The sequence below is a fragment of the Trachypithecus francoisi genome, unplaced genomic scaffold (genome assembly GCF_009764315.1).
Source record: "Trachypithecus francoisi isolate TF-2019V2 unplaced genomic scaffold, Tfra_2.0 Lachesis_group2, whole genome shotgun sequence".
Taxonomy (NCBI): Eukaryota; Metazoa; Chordata; class Mammalia; order Primates; family Cercopithecidae; genus Trachypithecus; species Trachypithecus francoisi.
The window spans coordinates 11,551,226-11,573,258 of record NW_022681465.1 but is presented as its reverse complement, the minus strand read 5'-3'; the positions used below and the strand labels follow the sequence as shown (position 1 = coordinate 11,573,258).

At 37.9% G+C, this 22,033-nt stretch overlaps 1 protein-coding gene across 4 annotated transcripts in view; it reads left to right on the top strand.

Annotated features, from left to right (window-relative positions):
- Positions 1-22,033, top strand: part of CTNND2 (catenin delta 2) — a 942,360-nt gene that overhangs the window by 168,365 nt on the left and 751,962 nt on the right. For 3 of the 4 annotated variants that reach the window (XM_033178807.1, XM_033178804.1, XM_033178806.1), the window contains exon 2: positions 10,102-10,238. In XM_033178807.1, coding sequence (XP_033034698.1) covers positions 10,102-10,238 — 137 coding nt within the window. Of the gene's footprint in view, positions 1-9,571; positions 9,731-10,101; positions 10,239-22,033 lie in introns of those variants that run through there. The other variant, XM_033178805.1, reaches the window with a different exon arrangement.

The following is a 22,033-nucleotide window of genomic DNA, read 5'->3' as shown; positions in this document are numbered from 1 at the left end:
CTTTGATGTACATGAGAGAAGGAAAGAAGGCTAAGTATGGCTGTAACAGGGTTTGCTTGTTTGTTTGGTGTGAGGGGGCACAGGAGGTCACGGTAGTTAACATCAGAGTCTCTGGAGTTGAAGTCTGTGGCTGAAGGTAAAAGAAGAAAGTGAGAGAAGAGTCATAAATGTTTCTAGCTACTCTAAAGTAAAAGATAAAAAGGGATCTTCCTGAAGAGAAGGAACAGGAAGGGAAACAAGATTTGACAAGCAATGTTTAGAAGTCATCAGTCTTTGTTTTTTTTTTTCTCCATAGGTTTTGGGGGAACAGGTGGTATTTGATTACATGAATAAGTTCTTGAGTGGTGATTTCTGAAATCTTGGTGCACCCATCACCCAAGCAGTATACACTGTACCCAATATGTGCTCTTTTATCCCTCACCCCCCTCCCACCCTTTTCCCCTAGTCCTCAAAGTCCATTGTATTCTTCTTATGCCTTTGTGTCCTCATAGCATAGCTCCCACTTATGAGTGAGAACATACAATGTTTGGTTTTCCATTCCTGAGTTACTTCACTTAGAATAATTGGCTCCATTTCCATCCAGGTCGCTACAAATGACATTATTTCATTCCTTTTTATGGCTGACTAGTATTCCATTATATATATATATATATATGAATACTACTATATATACATATATACTATATAAAATATACATATATACTATAATATATATAATATATATAATATAATATATATAATATATATATAATATAATATATATAAGACAATTACTCTTTTTCTTATACTTTAAGTTCTAGGGTACATGTGGACAACGTGCAGGTTTGTTACATGTGCCATGTTGGTTTGCTACACCCATCAACACGACATTTACATTAGGTATTTCTCCTAATGCTCTCTGTCCCCCAGCCCCCCACCCCCTGACAGGCCCCAATGTGTGATGTTCCCAGCCCTGTGTGCATGCGTTCACATTGTTCAGCTCCCACCTATGAGTGAAAGCATGCAGTGTTTGGTTTTCTGTCCTTGTGATAGTTTGCTTAGAATGATGGTTTCCAGCTTCATCCATGTCCCTGCAAAGGACATGAACTCATCCTTTTTTATGCCTGCATAGTATTCTATGGTATATATGTGCCACATTTTCTTAATCTAGTCTATCATTGATGGACATGTGGGTTGGTTCCAAGTCTTTGCTATTGTGAATAGTGCTGCAATAAACATACATGTGCATGTGTCTTTATAGTAGTATGATTTGTAATCCTTTGGGTATATACCCAGTAATGGGATTGCTTGGTCAAATGGTATTTCTAGTTCTAGATCCTTGAGGAATCACCACTCTGTCTTCCACAATGGTTGAACTGATTTACACTTCCACCAACAGTGTAAAAGCATTCCTATTTCTCCACATCCTCTCCAGCATCTGTTGTTACCAAAGATGGTATCTCATTGTGGTTTTGATTTGCATTTCTGATGACCAGTGACAATGAGCATTTTTTCATGTGTCTGTTGGCTGCATAAATGTCTTTTTTTGAAAAGTGTCTGTTCATATCCTTTGCCCACTTTTTGATGGAGTTGTTTTTTTCTGGTAAATTTGTTCACATTCTTTGAAGATTCTGGATATTAGGCCTTTGTCAGATGGGTAGATTGCAAAAATTTTCTCACATTCTGTAGGTTGCCTGTTCACTCTGATGAGCTCTATTTTAATTAGATCCCATTTGTCTATTTTGGCTTTTGTTGCCATTGCTTTTGGTGTTTTAGTCATGAAGTCTTTGCCCCTGCCTGTGTCCTGAATAGTATTGCCTAGGTTTTCTTCTAGGGATTTTATGGTTTTAGGTCTTACACTTAAGTCTTTAATCCATCTTGAATTAATTTTTGTATAAGGTATAAGGAAGGGATCCAGTTTCAGCTTTCTACATATGGCTAGCCAGTTTTCCCAGCACCACTTGTTAAATAGGGGACCCTTTGCCCATTGCTTGTTTTTTTTCAGGTTTGTCAAAGATCAGATGGTTGTAGATGTGTGGCATTATTTCTGAGGCCTCTTTTCTGTTCCATTGGTCTATATATCTGTTTTGGTACTGGTACCATGCTGTTTTGATTACTGTAGCCTTGTAGTATAGTTTGAAGTCAGGTAGTGTGATGCCTCCAGCTTTGTTCTTTTGGCTTAGGATTGTCTTGACCATGTGGGCTCTTTTTTGGCTCCAATTCTGTCAAGAAGTCATTGGTAGCTTGATGGGGATGGCATTGAATCTATAAATTACCTTGGGCAATATGACCATTTTCATGATATTGATTCATCCTATCCATGAGCATGGAATGTTCTTCCATTTGTTTGTGTTCTCTTTTAATTTCGTTGAGCAGTGGTTTGTAGTTCTCCTTGAAGAGGTCCTTCACATCCTTTATAAGTTGCATTCCTAGGTATTTTATTCTCTTTGTAGCAATTGTGAATGGGAGTTCACTCATGATTTGGCTCTCTGTTTTTCTGCTATTGGTGTATAGGAATGCTTGTGATTTTTGCACATTGATTTTGTATCCTGAGACTTTGCTGAAGTTGCATATCAGCTTAAGAGATTTTGGGCTGAGACATTGGGGTTTTTTAAATATACAATCATGTTATCTACGAATAGTTACAATTTGACTTCCTTATTTCCTAACTGAATACCCTTTATTTCTTTCTCTTGCCTGATTGCCCTGGCCAGAACTTCCAACACTATAATAGAAGTGGTGAGAGAGGGCATCCTTGTCTCGTACTGGTTTTCAAAGGGAATACTTCCAGTTTTTGACTATTCCGTATGATATTAGCTGTGAGTTCGTCATAAATAGCTCTCAATCTTTAAATTCCCTGACTGACATCAGAGTGTGGTTTCTGGCCAGAGAGCTCAGCTGCCCAGATGTCAGCAGCACAGAAGAGTCATAGGTAGATTTCAGTTTGAAAGTTTGCAGGCAAGGTTGCCTTTCCCTGCCCCAAGTCTGTTCCACCCACATCTTGGCTGATGACCGGTCACTCAGGCCAAGCCCTTGGACTCACCTGGACTCCTCTCTCTGTGGCTCACATCCACATAGAATCTTTCAGCTGTCCCACCAGTTCTCTCTTCCAATTATCCTGGTAATCTGACCACGTCTCAAGACCTGTCCTGCCTGGATTCAGCTGCGAATAGAAGATTACATCAGAGAGTTTACTACTGGGCATAGACTTGGGCCATCAGTAGAACTTTCTGCAGTGATGGAGATCTTCCACTTTTCACAGTTAATAGTGTACCCACTGGCCATTTCTAGCTATTGAGCAGTTGAAATATGAATAGTTGACTTTTTAATGTTATTTTAATTAAAATGTAGATAGTCATGTGTGGGTGGGACTGCTATAGTGCAAGGCTAACTAATGAAATATCTAGCTTCCCACAGCATGCTTGGAGTTTGGAAATGCTGGAATTTGAAGCATGTGACTTCAGAGCCTGAAGGCCCTAGGACCCCAAGAGTGACAGAATGAGAGGAGAATTGGAAGGATAAGAGGTCATGGCTTACAGAGAGGGGAGGGCAGCTAAGAAGGAGCAAAAGCCGTAAATGACCAAAGGAACTTACTGGCAAATTGGAGAGGAGGAGACCACCAAGTAACAGTGACACAAGAATGCTGGGTGTGTCACTTAATTGGATGGTTGTGTGATGCAGACATCATCAGTTATTTTGTTGAAGATGACCATGTCTTGATGTGTAAGTCATCAGTTGCGATGCAGAAGTAACTAAAGAAAGAACAAGTTCAAATACGAAGTAAGAATTTGTGTGTGTGTTTGTGTATGTGTGATAGATGTCAATAAAATATGACATTGAATATTGTCTCTGCATTGATGGCGAGAGAGTTTGGCCTTCCAAAACGCAGTTAAGATTCTAGCATGTTGCCAAGTGTAATGTAAATTTATAGAGACTCCTATTTGGGAAAGAAACGTTTACACTATTCATTTGGACATCATAACATTTAATTACTTTTGGTTATAAGAGTTCAAACTGAGAAGAAGGCTCGGCGTGCAGGGCCTACCTGCTTTTGCTGTTACTGTCCTACTGAACAATTTTTCTGAATTTTCTATTGCATCATTTATGAAAGTGGTAGTATTATGGATGTGTTTAAGATACTGTTTTATCCTGTGGGCTTATTTCATACAATGGGGTACATCGCTTTGTAAGCTTTGCTTTATCCTGGTATGCTGATTTGAAGCAAAGTTGGCACATACGCCTTCTCCTGAGACCTGTGATTCGTTTTAGATGAAGATGTTACCAAGAGATGTTTTGCCTTGCTTCTATCAGTTCCCAAGACTCCGCGCCCAGCCCACAGGGGAATTAAGGGAAAGAAAGTTGAGAAAATTGAACTCTTCTCGTATTGGTCAGCTTGTGCCACCATAACACAATCCTGCAGACTGAATGGTTTAAATAACAGAAATTTATTTTCTCATATTTCTGGAGAACAGAAGTCCAAGATCAAGGTGCCACGAGGCCACCTCTCTTCCTGGCTGGTTGACGGTACTTTCTCATTGTGCCTACTTATGGCTTTCTGTCTATGTGTATGCAAAGGGGAAGAGAGACCTCTGATGCTACTTGCTCTTCTTATAAGCACATCAAGTCATGTTATATTAGGTCTCCACCACTCTGTGACCTTAATTTAACCTTAATCACTTTCCTAAAGGCTCCATCTTCATTACAGTCACATAGGGATTAAGCCTTCAGCATATGAATTTGGGGAACACAGTTCTGTCCGTAACACTGCTCATGGATGTGTGGGGATAGAGCAGTGTGACTTGCACCCTGAAACTGCTAGTATTGTTGTTTTATTATTTTCTGGACATAGGACTTGCTGGTACCAAGTTCTGCTGGAAGAGGGTTCTTCCAAAATTTAGGGCTGTTCTTCCCTCTTTGCTGTCTCTTTTTCTCATGTGGAAGATGGGTCTGTCCGAAATGCAGCTTGGGTATTTGCAGATTATAATTCTACTTTGTGTAGGAAGACTCCTTACATGGTAACCACTTCAAGGGTAGCAAGAAGTGCTGTACAGGATGAATAAATCTGTGCAAAATGTACACTGTACTCATAGTCAAATAAAAACAAAGTCAAAGGTATATTTTTATATATCAGGTTAGCAAAAGCCCGAAAGGATAATGGAGATCGTGTGGTTAACGCTGTGGTGAGGTCACATTCTCATGACCTTTACAGTGGCAGGTAGACTGGACCAGCCTGGCAGCAGGACTTCGGCTAACAAAAGGCCAAAAATTGCACAGATTCCTTATTTTACCAATTCTACTGCTGGGAACCCATTATTGAATATGTTATAGGTGTAAAAATGAAGTAAAAATCACATATAAAAGACAGGTAGATAACTTTCAACATACACCGATTATTGAATACTAAGTATTCATTATAATTAAACTGTAGAGCAATGTTTGTTGATATAAGAAGTTGTTCATGAGATGTTGCTGAGCCAAAAGAAATTCAAAAACCTTGCATTAGTACCTTATGTAAAAAATCATTATACAGAATAAGTTATATTAAAAATGATAAATCACCAAAATCCCAGTCAAAGTAATTTTACTTATCTGGAATGGCAGAATTCCTGGTGGTTGCTCTTCCTTTGTTCTTGGTTTTTGCTTTTTATTTCTCTATCCTTTCCAGATTTCCTGGATTTAGCACAGATTAAATACTAATTTTTAGTAGATTAGCTGTGATTAAGACTGAAGTATTTGGCTATATTACTGCGAAGTAGAGGCTTAACACTTTTTATACTTACCCTAAGGCCAGCCAGGGATCCACTGGGGCAGGTCTTTTGCGGTCTCCTCTCTCTCTTCTGTGTGCCCTGAGCTGACAAGATTGTGATTGGAAGGTGATTGTCTTTTCTGTCCAGACACAGTGAGGACCAATAGTTAAATTAAATTTGGATTTAAAAAATTATGAATCATGGAAATTATTCCAAGTCATTTGCATTCAGGAATGGAGGTTGCCTTAGGTAGCGGTAGCTCTGTATGGTGGAGTAAGCCTTGAAGATTCCACTTCTTTCTGTTATTGCTGTAAGGAGAAAGGAGGTAGATAAACAGGCCTAAATATTCCCTCATGTGGAAGATGGGTCTGTCCGACCCATCGGGTCACACTTGTCAAGTGCCCGAGGAGAAACCTTGATTCAGTGCCTCTTAAATCCCATATTTTTTTTTATGACAGGTCACTGTTACGCTTTTAAAGAGTTACATTTTATAAAAATTAGTCAGTAGAGTAGCATTTAGGAGGCAGTACAGGTTACGGGAAATAGGCTGACACATCAAAGGACATTGAAATAGGAATTAAAAGGCAGAAAGCCTGAGTTCCGGGCCCACTTATGTACCTTAATAACTTTGGGGCCTTAAACAATTTCTTTGGCAAAACTATGTTGATAATAATACTGGCTCAGAACCTGAATTAACATGGGCCCAATAAAATGTAAAGGAAACAAAAATTAAAATGGTAATTTAAAATATGTAAGACTCCCCCTTTCTCAGCATGAGGTGCTCCTTGTGTATTAGTCCATTCTCATGCTGCTAATAAAGACATACCCAAGACTGAGTCATTTATAGAGAAAAAGAGTTTTCATGGACTTACAGTTCTGCATGGCTGGGGAGGCCTCACAATCATGGCGGAAGGTGAAGGAGGAGCAAAGACATGTCTTGCATGGTGGCAGGCAAGAGAGCATGTGCAGGGGAACTGCCCTTCCTAAAACCATCAGATCTCATGAGACTTATTCACTATCATGAGAACAGCATGGGCAAAACTTGCCTCTGTGATTTAATTACCTCCCACCTGGTCTCTCTCGCTACATGTTTGGATTATGGGAGCTACCATTCAAGATGAGATTTGTGGGGGGACATTGCCAAACCATATCACCTTGCATAGAGTCCCCTGTGAACCCATGGACATGGAGAGAGGTGGCAATAGAAGGTCACGGCAGCTGTCTCGGGGACCAGAGGTGACTGTGCACACAAGAGCTGCGTTGTCTTTCGTTCTTATTTTCTGCTGTCTTCCACCGTCTCTGAAACCTTCCCTAGCTGGAAATTCATAGGTTCCTCTCTTTATCTGGGCTCAACATTTGCTGAACTGCTTGTTTACATTCTACATAATTAAGAGATTTGATCAAATAAGAAAACCATATGAGAAATCATGTTGAATACATAAATATACTTTATTATGTCACACCACCAGAATTATGCAAATCTCTTTCTTTCATCCTGTTGGTATTCATCACCTTCAATACTTTAAACTTTTTAGCTATGGTTGCATTTTGCCAAATCATATTTAATCTGATTCTCACTCTTTGCTCAAATTTTGTTTTGTTGATATTATTTCCCCAAACCTTCTCACATATTCTGTTCATAACAGATTTACTTTTCCAGTGCTGTTCCAATCCCCATTGGTGATATTATTATTCCTTTTCACATATTCTGTTTGTAACAGATTTACTTTTCCAGCGCTATTCCAATCCCCATTGGTGATATTATTGTAAGTACTTCATAAAATTAAATAAAAAATTAGATGAAATGTTCAATAAGAAATTTGGATGACTGCTTTCCTTAACATATATTTTAAGTAAAATTCTGTAATGGGGCGTTTTTAGGTTTGCATATCTCTAAATTATTAACTAGATATAGGTAAAAACATAGGGCAGAGGCTACTGTGGAAATCACAGGATGCTTAGATATGCTATAATAGAAAATATATTTTAATATTTACACAATCCTGGTTCCTGGAGGAATGTGTAATATAATAGCTTTAGGCAAGAAAATAATTTCTGTTTACTCTCAGCCTTTTATTGAGATGAGGGTTTTGTAATGCCTTGGCAAATATCACCCTCAGTTAACTATTGCTTTCTTTGTTGATCATTGCTAGATGATACATGTAACAAATACTTCAGTCCCTTTTTTAGTTCATTTGAGCTACAGATCTCATGAGACTTATTCACTATCATGAGAACAGCATGGGCAAAACCTGCCGCCATGACTTAATTACCTCCCACCTGATCTCTCTCACTACGTGTGGGGATTATGGGAGCTACAATTCAAGATGAGATTTGTAGGGGGACATAGTCAAACCGTATCACCTTGCATAGAGTCCCCTGTGAACCCATGGACATGTAGAGAGGTGGCAATACAAGGTCATGGCGGCTCTCTGGGGACCAGAGTAACCAAATACCATAAATTGAATGTGTCCTTATAAGCAAATTTCCTTATAAGAAATTTACTTGAAGTTCTGGAGCTGAGAAACACAAGATTAAGGCCTGGCACATTTGGTGTCTGGGGAGGGCCTGCTTTCAGGTTTATAGATGATGTTTTATTGCTGTGCCCTCACATCGTGGGAGGGTTGAGAAGTCTCTCTCAGGCCTCTTTTATATGGACTCATCCTATTTATGAGGGCTCCACCCTCTTGACCTCTTCCCCTCTCAAAGGCCCCTCCTCCTAGTACCATCACGTTTGGTATTAGTATTTCAGCATATGAATTTGGGAGACAGCAACACTCAGACCACAGCAATCTCATTTATTTGTGCAGGAATGATAGGAACAACTCTGAGAATGTTGTTTTTAACCTGTACATACGCATCCATTTACGCATTGGGTCTAATATTATTTGAGTTTCTGCTTTATTTTATAAATAAACTCAGACAAAATCAACTGTGGCAAATGGCCTTGCCAGTTTTTGTCTGCTGTCTGTCACAGACTAGGAACTTGGTAAATATTTGTGGAGTAGATTAGTTATTGACTGTATTTCATAATACTAAGCTTCTTATGTTAATTCAGGTATCTCTTTAATTATTGGTAAATTATTAATCATGGCTTCTGTATGGTTTTCTTACAAAGGGGAATGTCTGATAGATTTTCTTTTGAGTTGGAAATATACTGTTTTGGGGAAAACCCTCTCAAACTCTGTTTTTCTTCTGCTCTCACACAGCGACAACAAACACAGAAGACTTCTGTGACCAAATGTGTGGATTTTTTCCCATACACGCCAAGCAGCAGACATAGCTAGCTGTCCTTTAATTCAGTTCTGATACTATCTACTTTATCACTCCGACACGATCTACCACACTATCTACTCTCAGAGAGTGTCAGAGCCCACAGGTTGAGGGTTCAGTCCCCAAGACTGTCTCATCCCCCCAGACACCAACTGCAAGTCCAAGCCTCAGAACTTCTGACCAACAGGCTTCAGCTGGGGGTCCCACCATCCCTGGGTTGGATTCCATTAATTTGCTAGAGCAGCTCAGAGAACTCAGGGAAACACATGTGTTTACACTTTTATTTCAGAGGATACCACAAGGGATACAGATGATGATTTGCGTAGGGTGAGTTATGGGGAAAGAGGCACAGAGCTTCCAAGTCCTCCCGATGTGCCACCTTCCAGTAACCTCCACGTGGTCAGCTCTCCAGAAGCTCTACCAGCCCAGTCCTCTGGTTTTATGGAGGCTTCTTGACATCAGCATTTTTTCCCCCAGGGCATGGGGGCAGGACCTTCTGTGGAATGAGGGTCTTATGACCTCATAACCAGAAAGGAGGCAGTGAGGATTAGAGTCTTGCCTTAGAGCAGGTCAAAGGAGGGCGGGGAAGGTCAGAGAGATTGCTTTCTGAGGCCTGCTCCTAAGACCTGACACACCCAACGCCATCACAAGACTACAACAGGGACTATAGGAGATATGAGCCAAGAACCAAGGAGGAAACATATAATAACACCACATATACCAATAGTCAGGTAATAAATTTACCTAAAATAATCATAAATTTGTAGTTGGACTAGCTTTTTAGACTCAATAGTCCTTTATTGCTTTACTCTTACAATCTCCCCTCTTTCCTTCTCATCATTTCTTTCCCCATTTACCTCAAGACAAAACACAAGGTGTGAGTGTGTTCTGGAATTTGGTAGGGGTTGATAAAAGGTTAAAGCATTCTATTTACTTGTACTGTTAATTTACTGTATTACTCCCCTTCTATAATTATGTCTTGGTCTTTCTCAGCAGCTCATAGTTTTACTTTTTTTCTGTGTGTATCTTTAGAGTGGTCTGATAGTTGTACCTGTTTAGTGTCAACATCTGATTGTATTGATCGTGTCCTCTTGCCTTGCAGGAGCTATGCCTGTCCCAGACCAGCCTTCATCAGCCTCAGAGAAAACGAGTTCCCTGAGCCCCGGCTTAAACACCTCCAACGGGGATGGCTCTGAAACAGAAACCACCTCTGCCATCCTCGCCTCAGTCAAAGAACAGGTAGAAACATTCCATTTTTGTGACATGCGTTTGGGAACATTTTAAAAACTTTTTCTAGATGAAAGTTAAAGATTAAATTATGTTGAAAGAAACCCATACTTATCTAGCAGAGTGTTGGTATTTATTATATAAATAATATTATAATATGGTTGTAGTTCCTTTGGACTCCATGTTTTGGGCAGCCTTCCTTGAAAAGATATTTTATAGGGGAAGAAAAACAACTTTGCAATCAAAATTTCCTATGAGTGAAGCTTTGGCGTATTCATTGATGGGCCTGACATTTAATGCTTTTAAACATACAAAGTGAAATAATTAGTCTTAGAAAACATAAAATCTAATAAAAAATTAAAATATATCCAGGAAGTTAAAAATATGTATGACGGTAAATGAATATCACATCAAAGTCAGGGCAAATTGGTTTTTCCAGTGTTTTCTGAGGTGGATCTGGAAGGATACAGTCTAAAACTTTCCCTCTCAAACTAATAAAAGTCTGAACGATTCTTCCTCCTATATTACTTTGCCAAAAAATGCATAAGTAAATAAAACCTGAACCTTAGATTTAAAACATCACTTTATAAAAGTCATGTTTCTTGTAAATAAAAAAGTAGTAAATAAAGAGAGCTGGATGATCAAGATTCTTTTATTTACTGCTTCTTCTAAACATGTGCTAGAAAATATACCAGTTTTTACAATTTTAAGTTAAAAAGCCTGCTGTGTTTGGGTTATGTGATTTGGTGATGCTGAATTAGCAACTTACCCGACTCCAGGAACATCTCAGCAGAGCAAGAGCCTAAAATGGGAGCAATTAAGAATAGTAACTCTACTCAAAAAGAAGAAGGGCTCTAGAGGAAACTGATTCTGTTTCATGAGTATAAACTGATTTAGGTAAGAATGGGAAACCACCTAAACAGTCAGCCCACTGACAGAAAGGATCAATGATGCTATCAGTCAAAAGTGTGCCATCTGGTCAGGAAGTGTTCAGCTAAGTAGGTACTCAAGGGAGAGTTGAATAGATTGAGTGGATAGTCTAGTTTTGAAAATAGTCAGGAAGCAGGAAATTGGGTTGAGCTTTAGGCTGTGCTCCTTGATTACTTAGCTTTCCAAAGCTTACTCTTGAGAGTCTTCTGATTATGTTTAAGGGGAAATGAAAAAAGGGACCACCAAGGGAGTTAACACCACTCCCCATCCTCAAAGTACTACCTTGTTATGGTTGGGTTATGTCATGCTTTCTTATTCGCGTGTGATCTGGAAGTCTTGCTAGGCTACTGACTTCTGTGTAGTAAGAAAATTTAAAGCAGGAAGAATAAATGTAACAACAACAACAACAACAACAAAACAAACAAAATAAAACGACAAGACCTTTTTGCTGAAAATTATTTTATCACAAGGACGTAAAGTAATTCAGGATGGATAAAAAGGCATGGCATGGTCCTCTGTTGAAAAGCTTAGTATCATCACAATATTACTCTCTCCCAAATTAGGATATAAAATTTAGGTGGTCGTAATCAGAATCCTGTGGCTGGTTGTTTGTTTCTTTGGCAAACTGGATCAAACTATTTTAAAGACCAGTGGAAGTATAAATATATGAGAGTGCAAGGAAAGTTCTGAGAGGTTTTATCTTACAACCATACTGATCACAATACTGCCCAGTGGACTCAGAAAAGAATGGTCTCTGTGTAAAACATAATTGAGGGTTAAAAACAGATTCATGTATACATATCTGCCTGTTCACTTAAAATTAGTGTTTCAGTTCATTACAAAGAAGTGGCTTACATGGTGTTGTCATAACTAATTCAACATCTGGAAGAAAATTAAAACTGTTAACTTACAGCATAAAGAGAAATAAATCTCACAGGGAAATAATGGTAACTGCAAAAATAAAACCATTAACATATTAGAAGAAACTTTGGGGAAAGAGCCTTGTAAACTAAAGGTAGGCAAGGTTTTAGGTAAGAGAGGAAGCCCAGAAGCCATACATAAATGGTTGATGAATTTCACAGTATGAATACTAATTAGTAATAGCAAGACACACCTCAAAATAGAAAAGAAAAATAGTCCAAATGTGATGACCCAGAAGAGGAGCTCTGTCACAGGAGAGAGGCCAGGGCTTTCAGTGAAGGCGAGCAGGAGAAGTGTGGTTCCGAGACCCCTCACACCAGGAGGAACTCTAGGTGGGACAAGAGGAGCCTGGAGCAGGAGGACAGCAGTTCCAAGAAAAGAAAGCTTTTATAGAAAAGCCCAATGACATGGGCCAGCAGCCACAGCATATTGTAAACTGAAGATGACCAGCTCGGGGAACCATCTAGATAAGCTTATTTGTTTTTGTAAGGAGCTTGTGTGCTGTTGGAAAACACGGAAAATGCATCCTGAACACCTGAGCCTCTGGTCATCTTCAGTACTTTCTGTCCTTTGCAAAAGCTTTTAGAGGGCATTGTGTATCAGTAATAATGTCCTTGAAGTCAGAGACCGGAAATGTTGATCTCTTACTCTTCTGTAGACGAGGAGGTCAGACTGGAGTGAATGTTGTAAAAGTTGAAATGTATATTTGTATAGCAAATAACAAAATCCTTTTAAAATTTAAAAAAAAAAAAAAAAGAAAAGAAAAATAGTCGAAGAGAAAATATGTGCCACAAGTATAATGAAGTGTTGATAAAATTAATATATGAAGAGTTGCTAATGTTGGTGAGAAAAAGAGAAATAAAAGAATACAAAACTAGGCAAAGGATATAAACAGAAGAAAGATGCAAGCAAGTAATGAATGTTTATAAAGTCCACTCTAATATACCCATCGGGGACACATAATTTTAAGTGAAAATACGACTTATTTTTGATCTACCAGGTAGACAGCTGTTGAAAAGTAGCTTATATTGTATGCTAGCTAAGAGTTAAGGTTTGGAGAAATCCACATTCTTTTTCATTCCAAATGGGAATATAAATTGCTGTAATTTTTTGGTAAAATGATTTGTTTCTATGCATTGACATTTAAAATGTTCAATAACCATTGGTTTACTCATTTAGATATATATTCTGTAGAAATTAGTGACTAAATAGATAAGACTTTATGTGTATTGAAATTTATTATAAAGTTATTTGAAATAGCCAGAAGTATGGATGGCTTGGTGAAGAGTTGAAAATGTTATATTTTTTCTATAAATGGTATGCAGTCATTAGTAAAAATGAGTTGGGGCTATATGTTTAATCTTTGGGGGAAAAAATCTGTGAGAATTTTATAAAGGAAAGTACTTAGTATGGTATTATCCTGTTTTTAAAAACTCAGAACATTAGATATGTTTTTGGTTTATACATATTTTTGAGCATCTAGAAAAGTATAGAAGGAAACAAATCAGTCTATTAACATTGTCTAGCATATGTGTTTTACAGTTAGATGGAGGTGGAAACAGACTGAAGACATTGGGAATTTGGGTGGGGATACAGTCAAACTATTATCACTGTGAAAAGCTTTTTTCTGAGTAATTAAAAAATGTATTGTTCATTTTTGGGCAACAAAGATGACTTTTTTTTTTTTGGTGGCACGTAAGTAATTTGGGGAGGAATGCAAATGTGTTCTGGAAACTTGAGATAGAGAAGCCCCAGGTGCCCAAGTCATAGGCTGGGAATTCGGTCCCAAGTGCAGCATCTGTCTAGGTAAAGGCATAAATCAACAAGCAGCAGATTCTACGAGCTGTTTTGGGATGGCCTGATGGAAACAACCAATCTTATCCTTCATTGGGGGATTTGTATCCTAAATCATTCTTAAAGATTCCTTCTTTTTTCCCTCAAGTCTGGAATATTATCTGTGGAGTGAAAGCTAAGTTAAATTGTTTCTTAAAAATTTTATCTGAATTGGCCCTCAAGTAGTTAGCAATGGAGTTAAAAATATAAGACAACCATATGTAAAGAGTTTTAAAATAGAAAAAATTATAGATGAACTCTTCTGTCAATATATTATCAAACTCCAGATGATTTTTACAGATTAAAAAGAAACTTGAAATTGAGAGTATCTGTAACTCCAGATACTCTATCGTTACACTAATTTTCATTGTTCTTTTAGTTCCACAATCATTATAAACCGTATTCTTGTAGAGGAGTTTTTGAGTACCATTATTTAGGATATTGGTAGCATTATTTAGGATATTCAGGCCGGGCGCGGTGGCTCAAGCCTGTAATCCCAGCACTTTGGGAGGCCGAGATGGGCGGATCACGAGGTCAGGAGATCGAGACCATCCTGGCTAACATGGTGAAACCCCGTCTCTACTAAAAAAATACAAAAAAAACTAGCCGGGCAAGGTGGTGGGCGCCTGTAGTCCCAGCTACTCGGGAGGCTGAGGTAGGAGAATGGCTAAACCCGGGAGGCGGAGCTTGCAGTGAGCTGAGATCCGGCCACTGCACTCCAGCCTGGGCGACAGAGCGAGACTCCGTCTCAAAAAAAAAAAAAAAAAAAGGATATTCAAAGGTAGCAAAACAGACATTCTCTTCCTTTTAGTTGTTTTTCTTATGGCACAAAATATAGGAAAGTAAGAGTAAGACATTTCTGAGGGTTTGTTTTGTTTTTGAGATGGAGTCTTGCTCTGTCGCACAGTCTAGAGTGCAGTGGCGCAATCTTGGCTCACTACAACCTTGGCCACCTCCACCTCCCAAGTTCAAACGATTCTCCTGCCTCAGCCTCCTGAGTAGCTGGGATTACAGGTGCACGCCACCATGCCTGGCTAATTTTTTTTTATTTTTAGTATAGACTGGGTTTCACCATGTTGGTCAGGCTGGTTCTGGAACTCCTGATCTCATCATCTGCCTGCCTTGGCCTCCCAAAGTGCTGGGATTACAGGCGTGAGTCACCGCACCCAGCCGACATTTCTGGGCTTTTACTATGGGGCAAACCATGATACTGAATACTTTATAAATGTGTGTCATATGAAGCCACAAGGAAGAATTTTAAAAATATTCATTTAAAATCTAAAGAAACTAGATCTTTTACATCATCTCTTATGAGGATAGCATGCCTTCCTTTTTATTCAGCTTGTACATTTAGAATTTTAGAAGTAACTTACCTCTGTATAACAAGAATCCTATTTGGAAGAAGTTCATTATAAAATATTCCCTTAATTAGTTTTCTTCCAGTGCCACATATCATTACTAAATCTTTCAGCGTTATTAGCGTTACTATCATTTGCAACAATAATTTCTGATAACACGATGTGTTATTAGGGAAATGACCTATAATTATTAATCAATTTTCAGATGGTACTTTGGGAAAGCATTTTATGAAATTAATGACAAAATTATCATCCAAGAAAAAGTAGAAGTTAAAACACCTTAGGAAAGGTCAAGAAGATAGAGGATTATCTGCAAAGACCAGTGAAGTTTATATTCATTTAGTCAGAGAAGGGAGGAATTATCCACAGCGTAGTGCTGCCCGTTGAACTTTCGACACATATCAAAATTTAAATGAGAATTATGTGATTGCTGAATTTTTATTTCTTGTTTCAAGCCAGGGTAGATTAGAAATGAAAAAAACAAAACATGAATTTCCTTTAATTTTTATTGCAGAAACACAGCTGTATTAGGAACAGTGATCATCTGTTTCAAGCTGTGAACTGAGAGATAAAGGCACAAGCTAGGAGTGTGTAGAACTGGGTCATGACACATGATATTCCTTACAACAAGGAAGGGGGAACAAGGATCTGAAAGCCTTGTGAGTTTCATGCGTACAGGATGGGAGGATTGTAGCTAGATTGACCAGATGGGGTGTTTTGATTTCCAGGAGGGTAAAGAAAGAAAATGAGTGTGTATGTAAAGTTATGAAGTTCACGGATGAAGGAAAGGGATGCTCAGGTAGCATGAGATTGATGCAACTACCTGCATTTGAAGTGTATTTGTTTCTTTGTTAACCCTGTGCATCAGAAAAGTGATCATTCAAACTATAAATCAAGGAGAAACGAGTCATAAATTACTTATTCAAGTCTTGGGAATGTATGCTGGGAGTTCCAGTTATGGATGAATAATTCTAGAACTCTGGATAGATCATCTCTGTCTCTCCTCTCCTGCTTCCTGATGCTCTCTTATGAGTATTTCGTTAGTTACTATAAGTTATTTTGACTTTTCCCCCTAAAACGTAATATTTTCTTTAGTTTCAGCTTGTAACTCCTCTCAGGACTTATATTAAATCTATCTGTCCTTTTGATAACTCCAGATTCCATTCCAAGAATTAACTCATTATATTGTTTTATGCTCTGTTCTCTTTAATAGTGTTAGTTGTTGGGTTTACAGAGCACTGGAGGCTATCATGGGAGAAAAATAGACTACGGTGTTATATGCTAGATTAGAAAATAAGCTTTTAGTATGTGGGGTTTTGTAACATGACAATACAGTGCTTCTAATGCCTCTGTCATATTTATTACTACAATTCATTGTTAAATATTCATATGTAAAATCATAATGAATATGTAAATGTAGTACTTTGGTAATTTTTATGAATTTTCCACTATAAAGGTAATTCATGCATATTGTGTAAAAGTTTAAAACATTAGATAGGAAAAATAAATGAATTGGGTTTTTTTTTTTTAAATGTGCCACAAACAGGTAGCTGCAAATATTTAGGGAGATTTCCTTCCAGGATTTTTATGTGAATATAAGATGATCTGTACAAAATGTACATTTTGCTTTATAAATATTTTATTCTTCTTTGTACATTTAACCTTTTATGAGGAGTATTTTTTCATATCATTTAATATTATTTCAAACAAGTTTCTAGTGAGTATGTGATATAGATTGTGAATTATTTAATATCATAATTTTATTTCACATTTCTACCTTTGTTTATCTCAGATTGATTGTTTTCTCAGTATGAAAAAAAGTGACATGTCAAACTTCCTTGTACATTAATCACTGGGTCTGCTTTCACAGACATTGCCTGGAGCAAAGGCTTGAAAAAAAGAGTTTCAAGACTCTTAAAAATTCGCTTGGAAAATATGTCATCATTAATTACTGACAAGGGCCACTGGCAGGTCAACAAAGCAGGGTCTCCTGGGGTAAAATAGTCAGTGCCCTGTGCAGAGTTTGCACAAAGCAAGAAATTAACCAAGAGAATATTCTAGAGGAAGCTCATGGGAAAAATGTTGATTTTTTTCAGAGGAATGGAACCAGATATGGTAGGAATAGTTAGGAAAAACACAGGAATTATTATAGAGCAAGGAAACAATGTTCTATAGTATCTCAAAATAAAAAATGTTTTTTAAAAAGAACAGATAGTAAATTCCTTTAGTTTACATATTTTTGTAAAACATGTGTTTCTATGAAATATACATGTGAAACATTTCCTCAGATGTAGAATTAAATCATATATTTTTCCTTTAATAATTATTTTGCTTAGTGTGTTTTATGATCAAGAAACTGAGACTTTAAAAAGTATTCAGTGTACCCACCAAAAGTCATATAGGAAATTGCTGCAGAATTGAAATGAGAATTTAGTTTGTTTTACTTCAAATTCAGTGCTTCCCCCTCCACTACACTAAATGACCTCAGTATTTTGGTTAAAATAAGTGGCCTACAATATGTTGTCTACTGTTTTTCCTAAGAAAAAGATTTTTCTATGACCAAGGTTTTGTTAAGGTCAAGTTAAATAGTATTCTCTGCCAATCTAACTCTTATTTAACTAGGAGAAGAGAATGGGGGAATTTCTACATTAATTTGATCTGCAGTATATTTAATTTGATACACAATTTTTAAAAGGAATCACTAATAAGAACCAATTACAAATAATTTAAGGAACTACTATGCCTTATTTTTAATTAATTGTATCTGTAGAGAAAATGTAACAGGAAGGGAATACTGTAGGTTAGACACATTCTTACTTTAGCTGAAAATTTCTGTTGCTGGGCATTAGTGGCCTGGACTGGAGTTATCTCTAGCGTGCATCAGTGACACAGGTAAACATGCCTGAGGCAGCCCATCGATCATGTTCAAGTTGCTGTCACTGGGCTACAATCATAAAAGACACGTGCAAGTTCATGCCCTGGGCTCTAAATGAGCTGGCTCTGTGGCCTCCTAGCATGGAAAAGTGAAGATTAGCATACTCCTTTTTCACTAAGGACAAGTTCTGACTTTCATATTCTACTCATAGCCTCAGGAAGCAGCTGGGCCACTTGCCTAATTACTGTGAGAAAGAACAACTCAATATCAATAAGGCAAAAATTTAAAAAAAAATCACTTTTGACAGATAATCTTCAGGATCTAGAGAGACAATGCTAAATAGCTTCATTCCCCAAGTCAATAGATTTAGTCATTTGGGGATGCATTTTTGCAAGTTACACATCCTGGAATGATAAAGAAGTTATGCTCAGATTAAAAATTAAAATTACATAAAAGTCTATCTAACTATTCCATAGTTTTTATAGGAAATCACAAATAATTCCACATATAATTTTGACACCGCCATATCTTCTATTCTGAAAAGTAGAACTCTGGGATATCAACCAAAGATGTTTGAGTCTTTTATTTGATTCAGAGCTTTTGAAAACAATCGTAGCGCTGTTGGCCAGCACCCATGCCCACCACCTCCACAAGAGGAGGAACCCTCCACCCAAATAGATAAGCTTGGAATCCAGCCCACCTATTAACAAAGCAGCCACTTTTATTAAATTCCTTTATTAAATAATACCACACATTTGAGGTACCGTTCGGAGACCTGAAATTGCCTACTAGGGACCTCCTGTCAAAAGCCAGAGGCAATTTATTCTTAAAATGAATCATCTAGAGTGTAAATCCTCTCACTTTTGAGAACTCTGCTCATATTGAGAACAACACCTCATCCCTCCACTGGAATGCCCCCCAAGAACACGGCTTGAATAATGCTGCGGTGATATGGTGACTCTGTCTTTATGGAGACTCAAGATGAAAAATTATCATACTAGGAGCTTTACTGGTTTGTTTACTGACATTGAAAACCTTTCAATAGGTAACTATAGTCAACTGATTTAATATAAATGAAACATTTCAGTAATAGATGTATTACTCTTACTAGTAGTAATAATTAATAACTGTATTTTATTTTTTTTTGAAATGGAGCGTCGCTCTGTCGCCCAGGCTGGAGTGTAGTGGCGCAATCTCAGCTCACTGCAAGCTCCACCTCCCGGGTTCACGCCATTCTCCTGCCTAGCCTCCTGGGCAACTGGGACTACAGGCGCCCGCCACCACGCCCGGCTAATTTTTTGTATTTTTAGTAGAGACAGGGTTTCACCGTGTTAGCCAGGATGATCTCGATCTCCTGACCTCGTGATCCACCCGCCTCGGCCTCCCAAAGTGCTGGGATTATAGGCGTGAGCCACTGTGCACGGCCCAATAACTGTAATATTTTTCTAACTCTCACCGAAGTGTGTTGGTTGGGGATGTGACCTTCTCTCCCCTCCTTACTGTTGTGTCAACAGCTCTTGGAGCAGTGCCAGCCATGGAGGAGGTGTTTAGTATATTTGTATTGAGAGTATGACTTAGGAATGAACTTACTGTTTCCATTTTATTTTAGCACAAAAGTAAATGCTTTGCTTAATTGTGGTAAAAATCCTTAGTTATTTTTGTGGTATAGAGGTCTCATTTCCAGTGTTACATTGATCATATGCTTTTTCCCTTATTTTAATGGTTGTATTGGATCTAGATCTTCCATTTGGGCTGCCTGCTTATCACTTCAGAATGTGCCCATTGACTTTGATGAATCCTAGGCCCCCAAATTGAAATTTTTTCTATAAACAACCTCAGTCGAAATTCATTTAATCAGGTGGAATGAGACATTTTCAGTTTAATATGAGGCTTATTTACTCAACCATATCCTCCATTAGTGAAACGTGTCTTTGTCTTTTTCTTGAAACTAGACTGTGTGCCTTGTTTTAGTTAAAAGGAAAAAAAAAAAAAAACACCTACCATGTTAATACATGAATCAGCAACTTTACACATAAAAAAATACAAATACACTTAATTATTTTTGTTTGTATACAGTTATGCCGAGTTTATCCTATTTGATGACAATCTCCTTCAGTGATTTTTAACTACTGTTTGAAAGCATACTCTTCCCCAGAATCTCAGAAAAATCCAATTATTTGTTTTAGTGCTTTTTTTGTATGCTTTTTGTGTTTGGGAGAGTTTTCACTTATTTGTGCTTGATGAAATTCTTGATGTTGTCATGTTAAAATGTTCTAATCATTACAGATTTTGAAGTAATTTTTTGTGTTTACTATTTATTTTTATGTTTAATGGTGGTGTGTCATATATGTTTGACATGGTTTGGCTGTGTCCCCACTGAAATCTCATCTCAAATTATAGTTCCCATAATCCCCGTGTGTCATGGGAGGGACCTGGTGGGAGGTAATGAGTCATGGGGGCAATTACCCTCCTGCTGTTCTTGTGACAGTGAGTGAGTTCTTACAAGATTTGATGGTTTTATACAGGGCTTTCTGCCCCTACCTTTGGTCATTCTTCTCCTTCCTACCACCATGTGAAGAAGGACATGTTTGCTTCCCTTTCTACCATGATTGTAAATTTTCTGAGGCCTCCCAGGTCCTGTGGAACTGGGAGTCAATTAAACCTCTTTCCTTTATAAATTACCCAGTCTCAGGTATTTCTTCATAGCAGCATGAGAATGGACTTATACAGTGTTGTATATGAGTAGTTCTTTTATCGTTGGCATTTTTTAATTTTAGCATGTTTCCTTTTGAGCACATTTGTGTAGATGGTTCCAAAAGAGACAAAAAGCATACTTACCTACAACTGTATAACAATTAATTTCAGTCTTCAGTTTATGGGAAATAGAATCTTCATAGAAGAAAATGCTAGGAGGATTTGTGTTGAAAAATTGTAAGTGCTGTTATAGAAAATTCTTTATTCTTGTCCCTGGCTCATGTGAGAGTTTACTTTTCATCATCATCTTAGGAGAAAACTCTTTGTGAAAATGGTGTCTGAAAGCAGTCTATTATTGAAAGCTACTTCACTAAAATGTAAAATATGAATATATTTTTACATCAACACAGGAAGTGAGTAAATAGGTGGTTTTCTTAGAAATGTTAGAAATGTGGACCCTAAATAAAGATTGCAGGAAGATGAATTAAACAGGGGAATTGTGACAGTAAACTTAACCTAAATCTCACTATGGCAAGTTGTCTTGTTTCAGAGTAATAGATCACAATTTCCTATGTCTCCCATCCTTCTTGTGATGAGAATCTGATCCTCTCCCATTGATAGATGAGCTCTGTATTTCCTCTTCTTCATTCCAGTTAGGCTTAGGACTATGGTGGAAAGGGGATGCATGTGACTAGGGCTACAGGGAAGTAGACCTCCTGTCTGATTCTTCTGAGATGCTCATTCTTAGAAACCAGTCACCATGAGGTGAACATGCTCAAGACCCTTGTAAAGGGGCCATATGGACAGGCATGCAGTCTCCAGGCATGCAGCACCATCTGAACTCTCGGCTGATGCCAGCACCGACTTAGCAGCCTTTCCAGTGAGCCATCAGCAGTGAAGTCCTGAGCCCCAGCTAATGCTGTGTGAAGCAGAGGCTGTCTGTCTTCATTGATATTTGGAGATAGATGACCAAAGTAGATGATGGTTGTAGTTTTAAGTCAGTAAATCTTGAGGTGGTTTGTTACACAGCAATGGATAACCAATTCACTCATTTTTTCCATGTTTATAAAAAATCAGTTATGCTAGATAATTTTCTCTACTTCTAAGTCTTATGATTCTGTGTAGCCTGGAGTGAATTAAAAAAAACAAAAAGCAACTTATTGAGATTTACTCACATACCATGCTGTTCCCTTCTT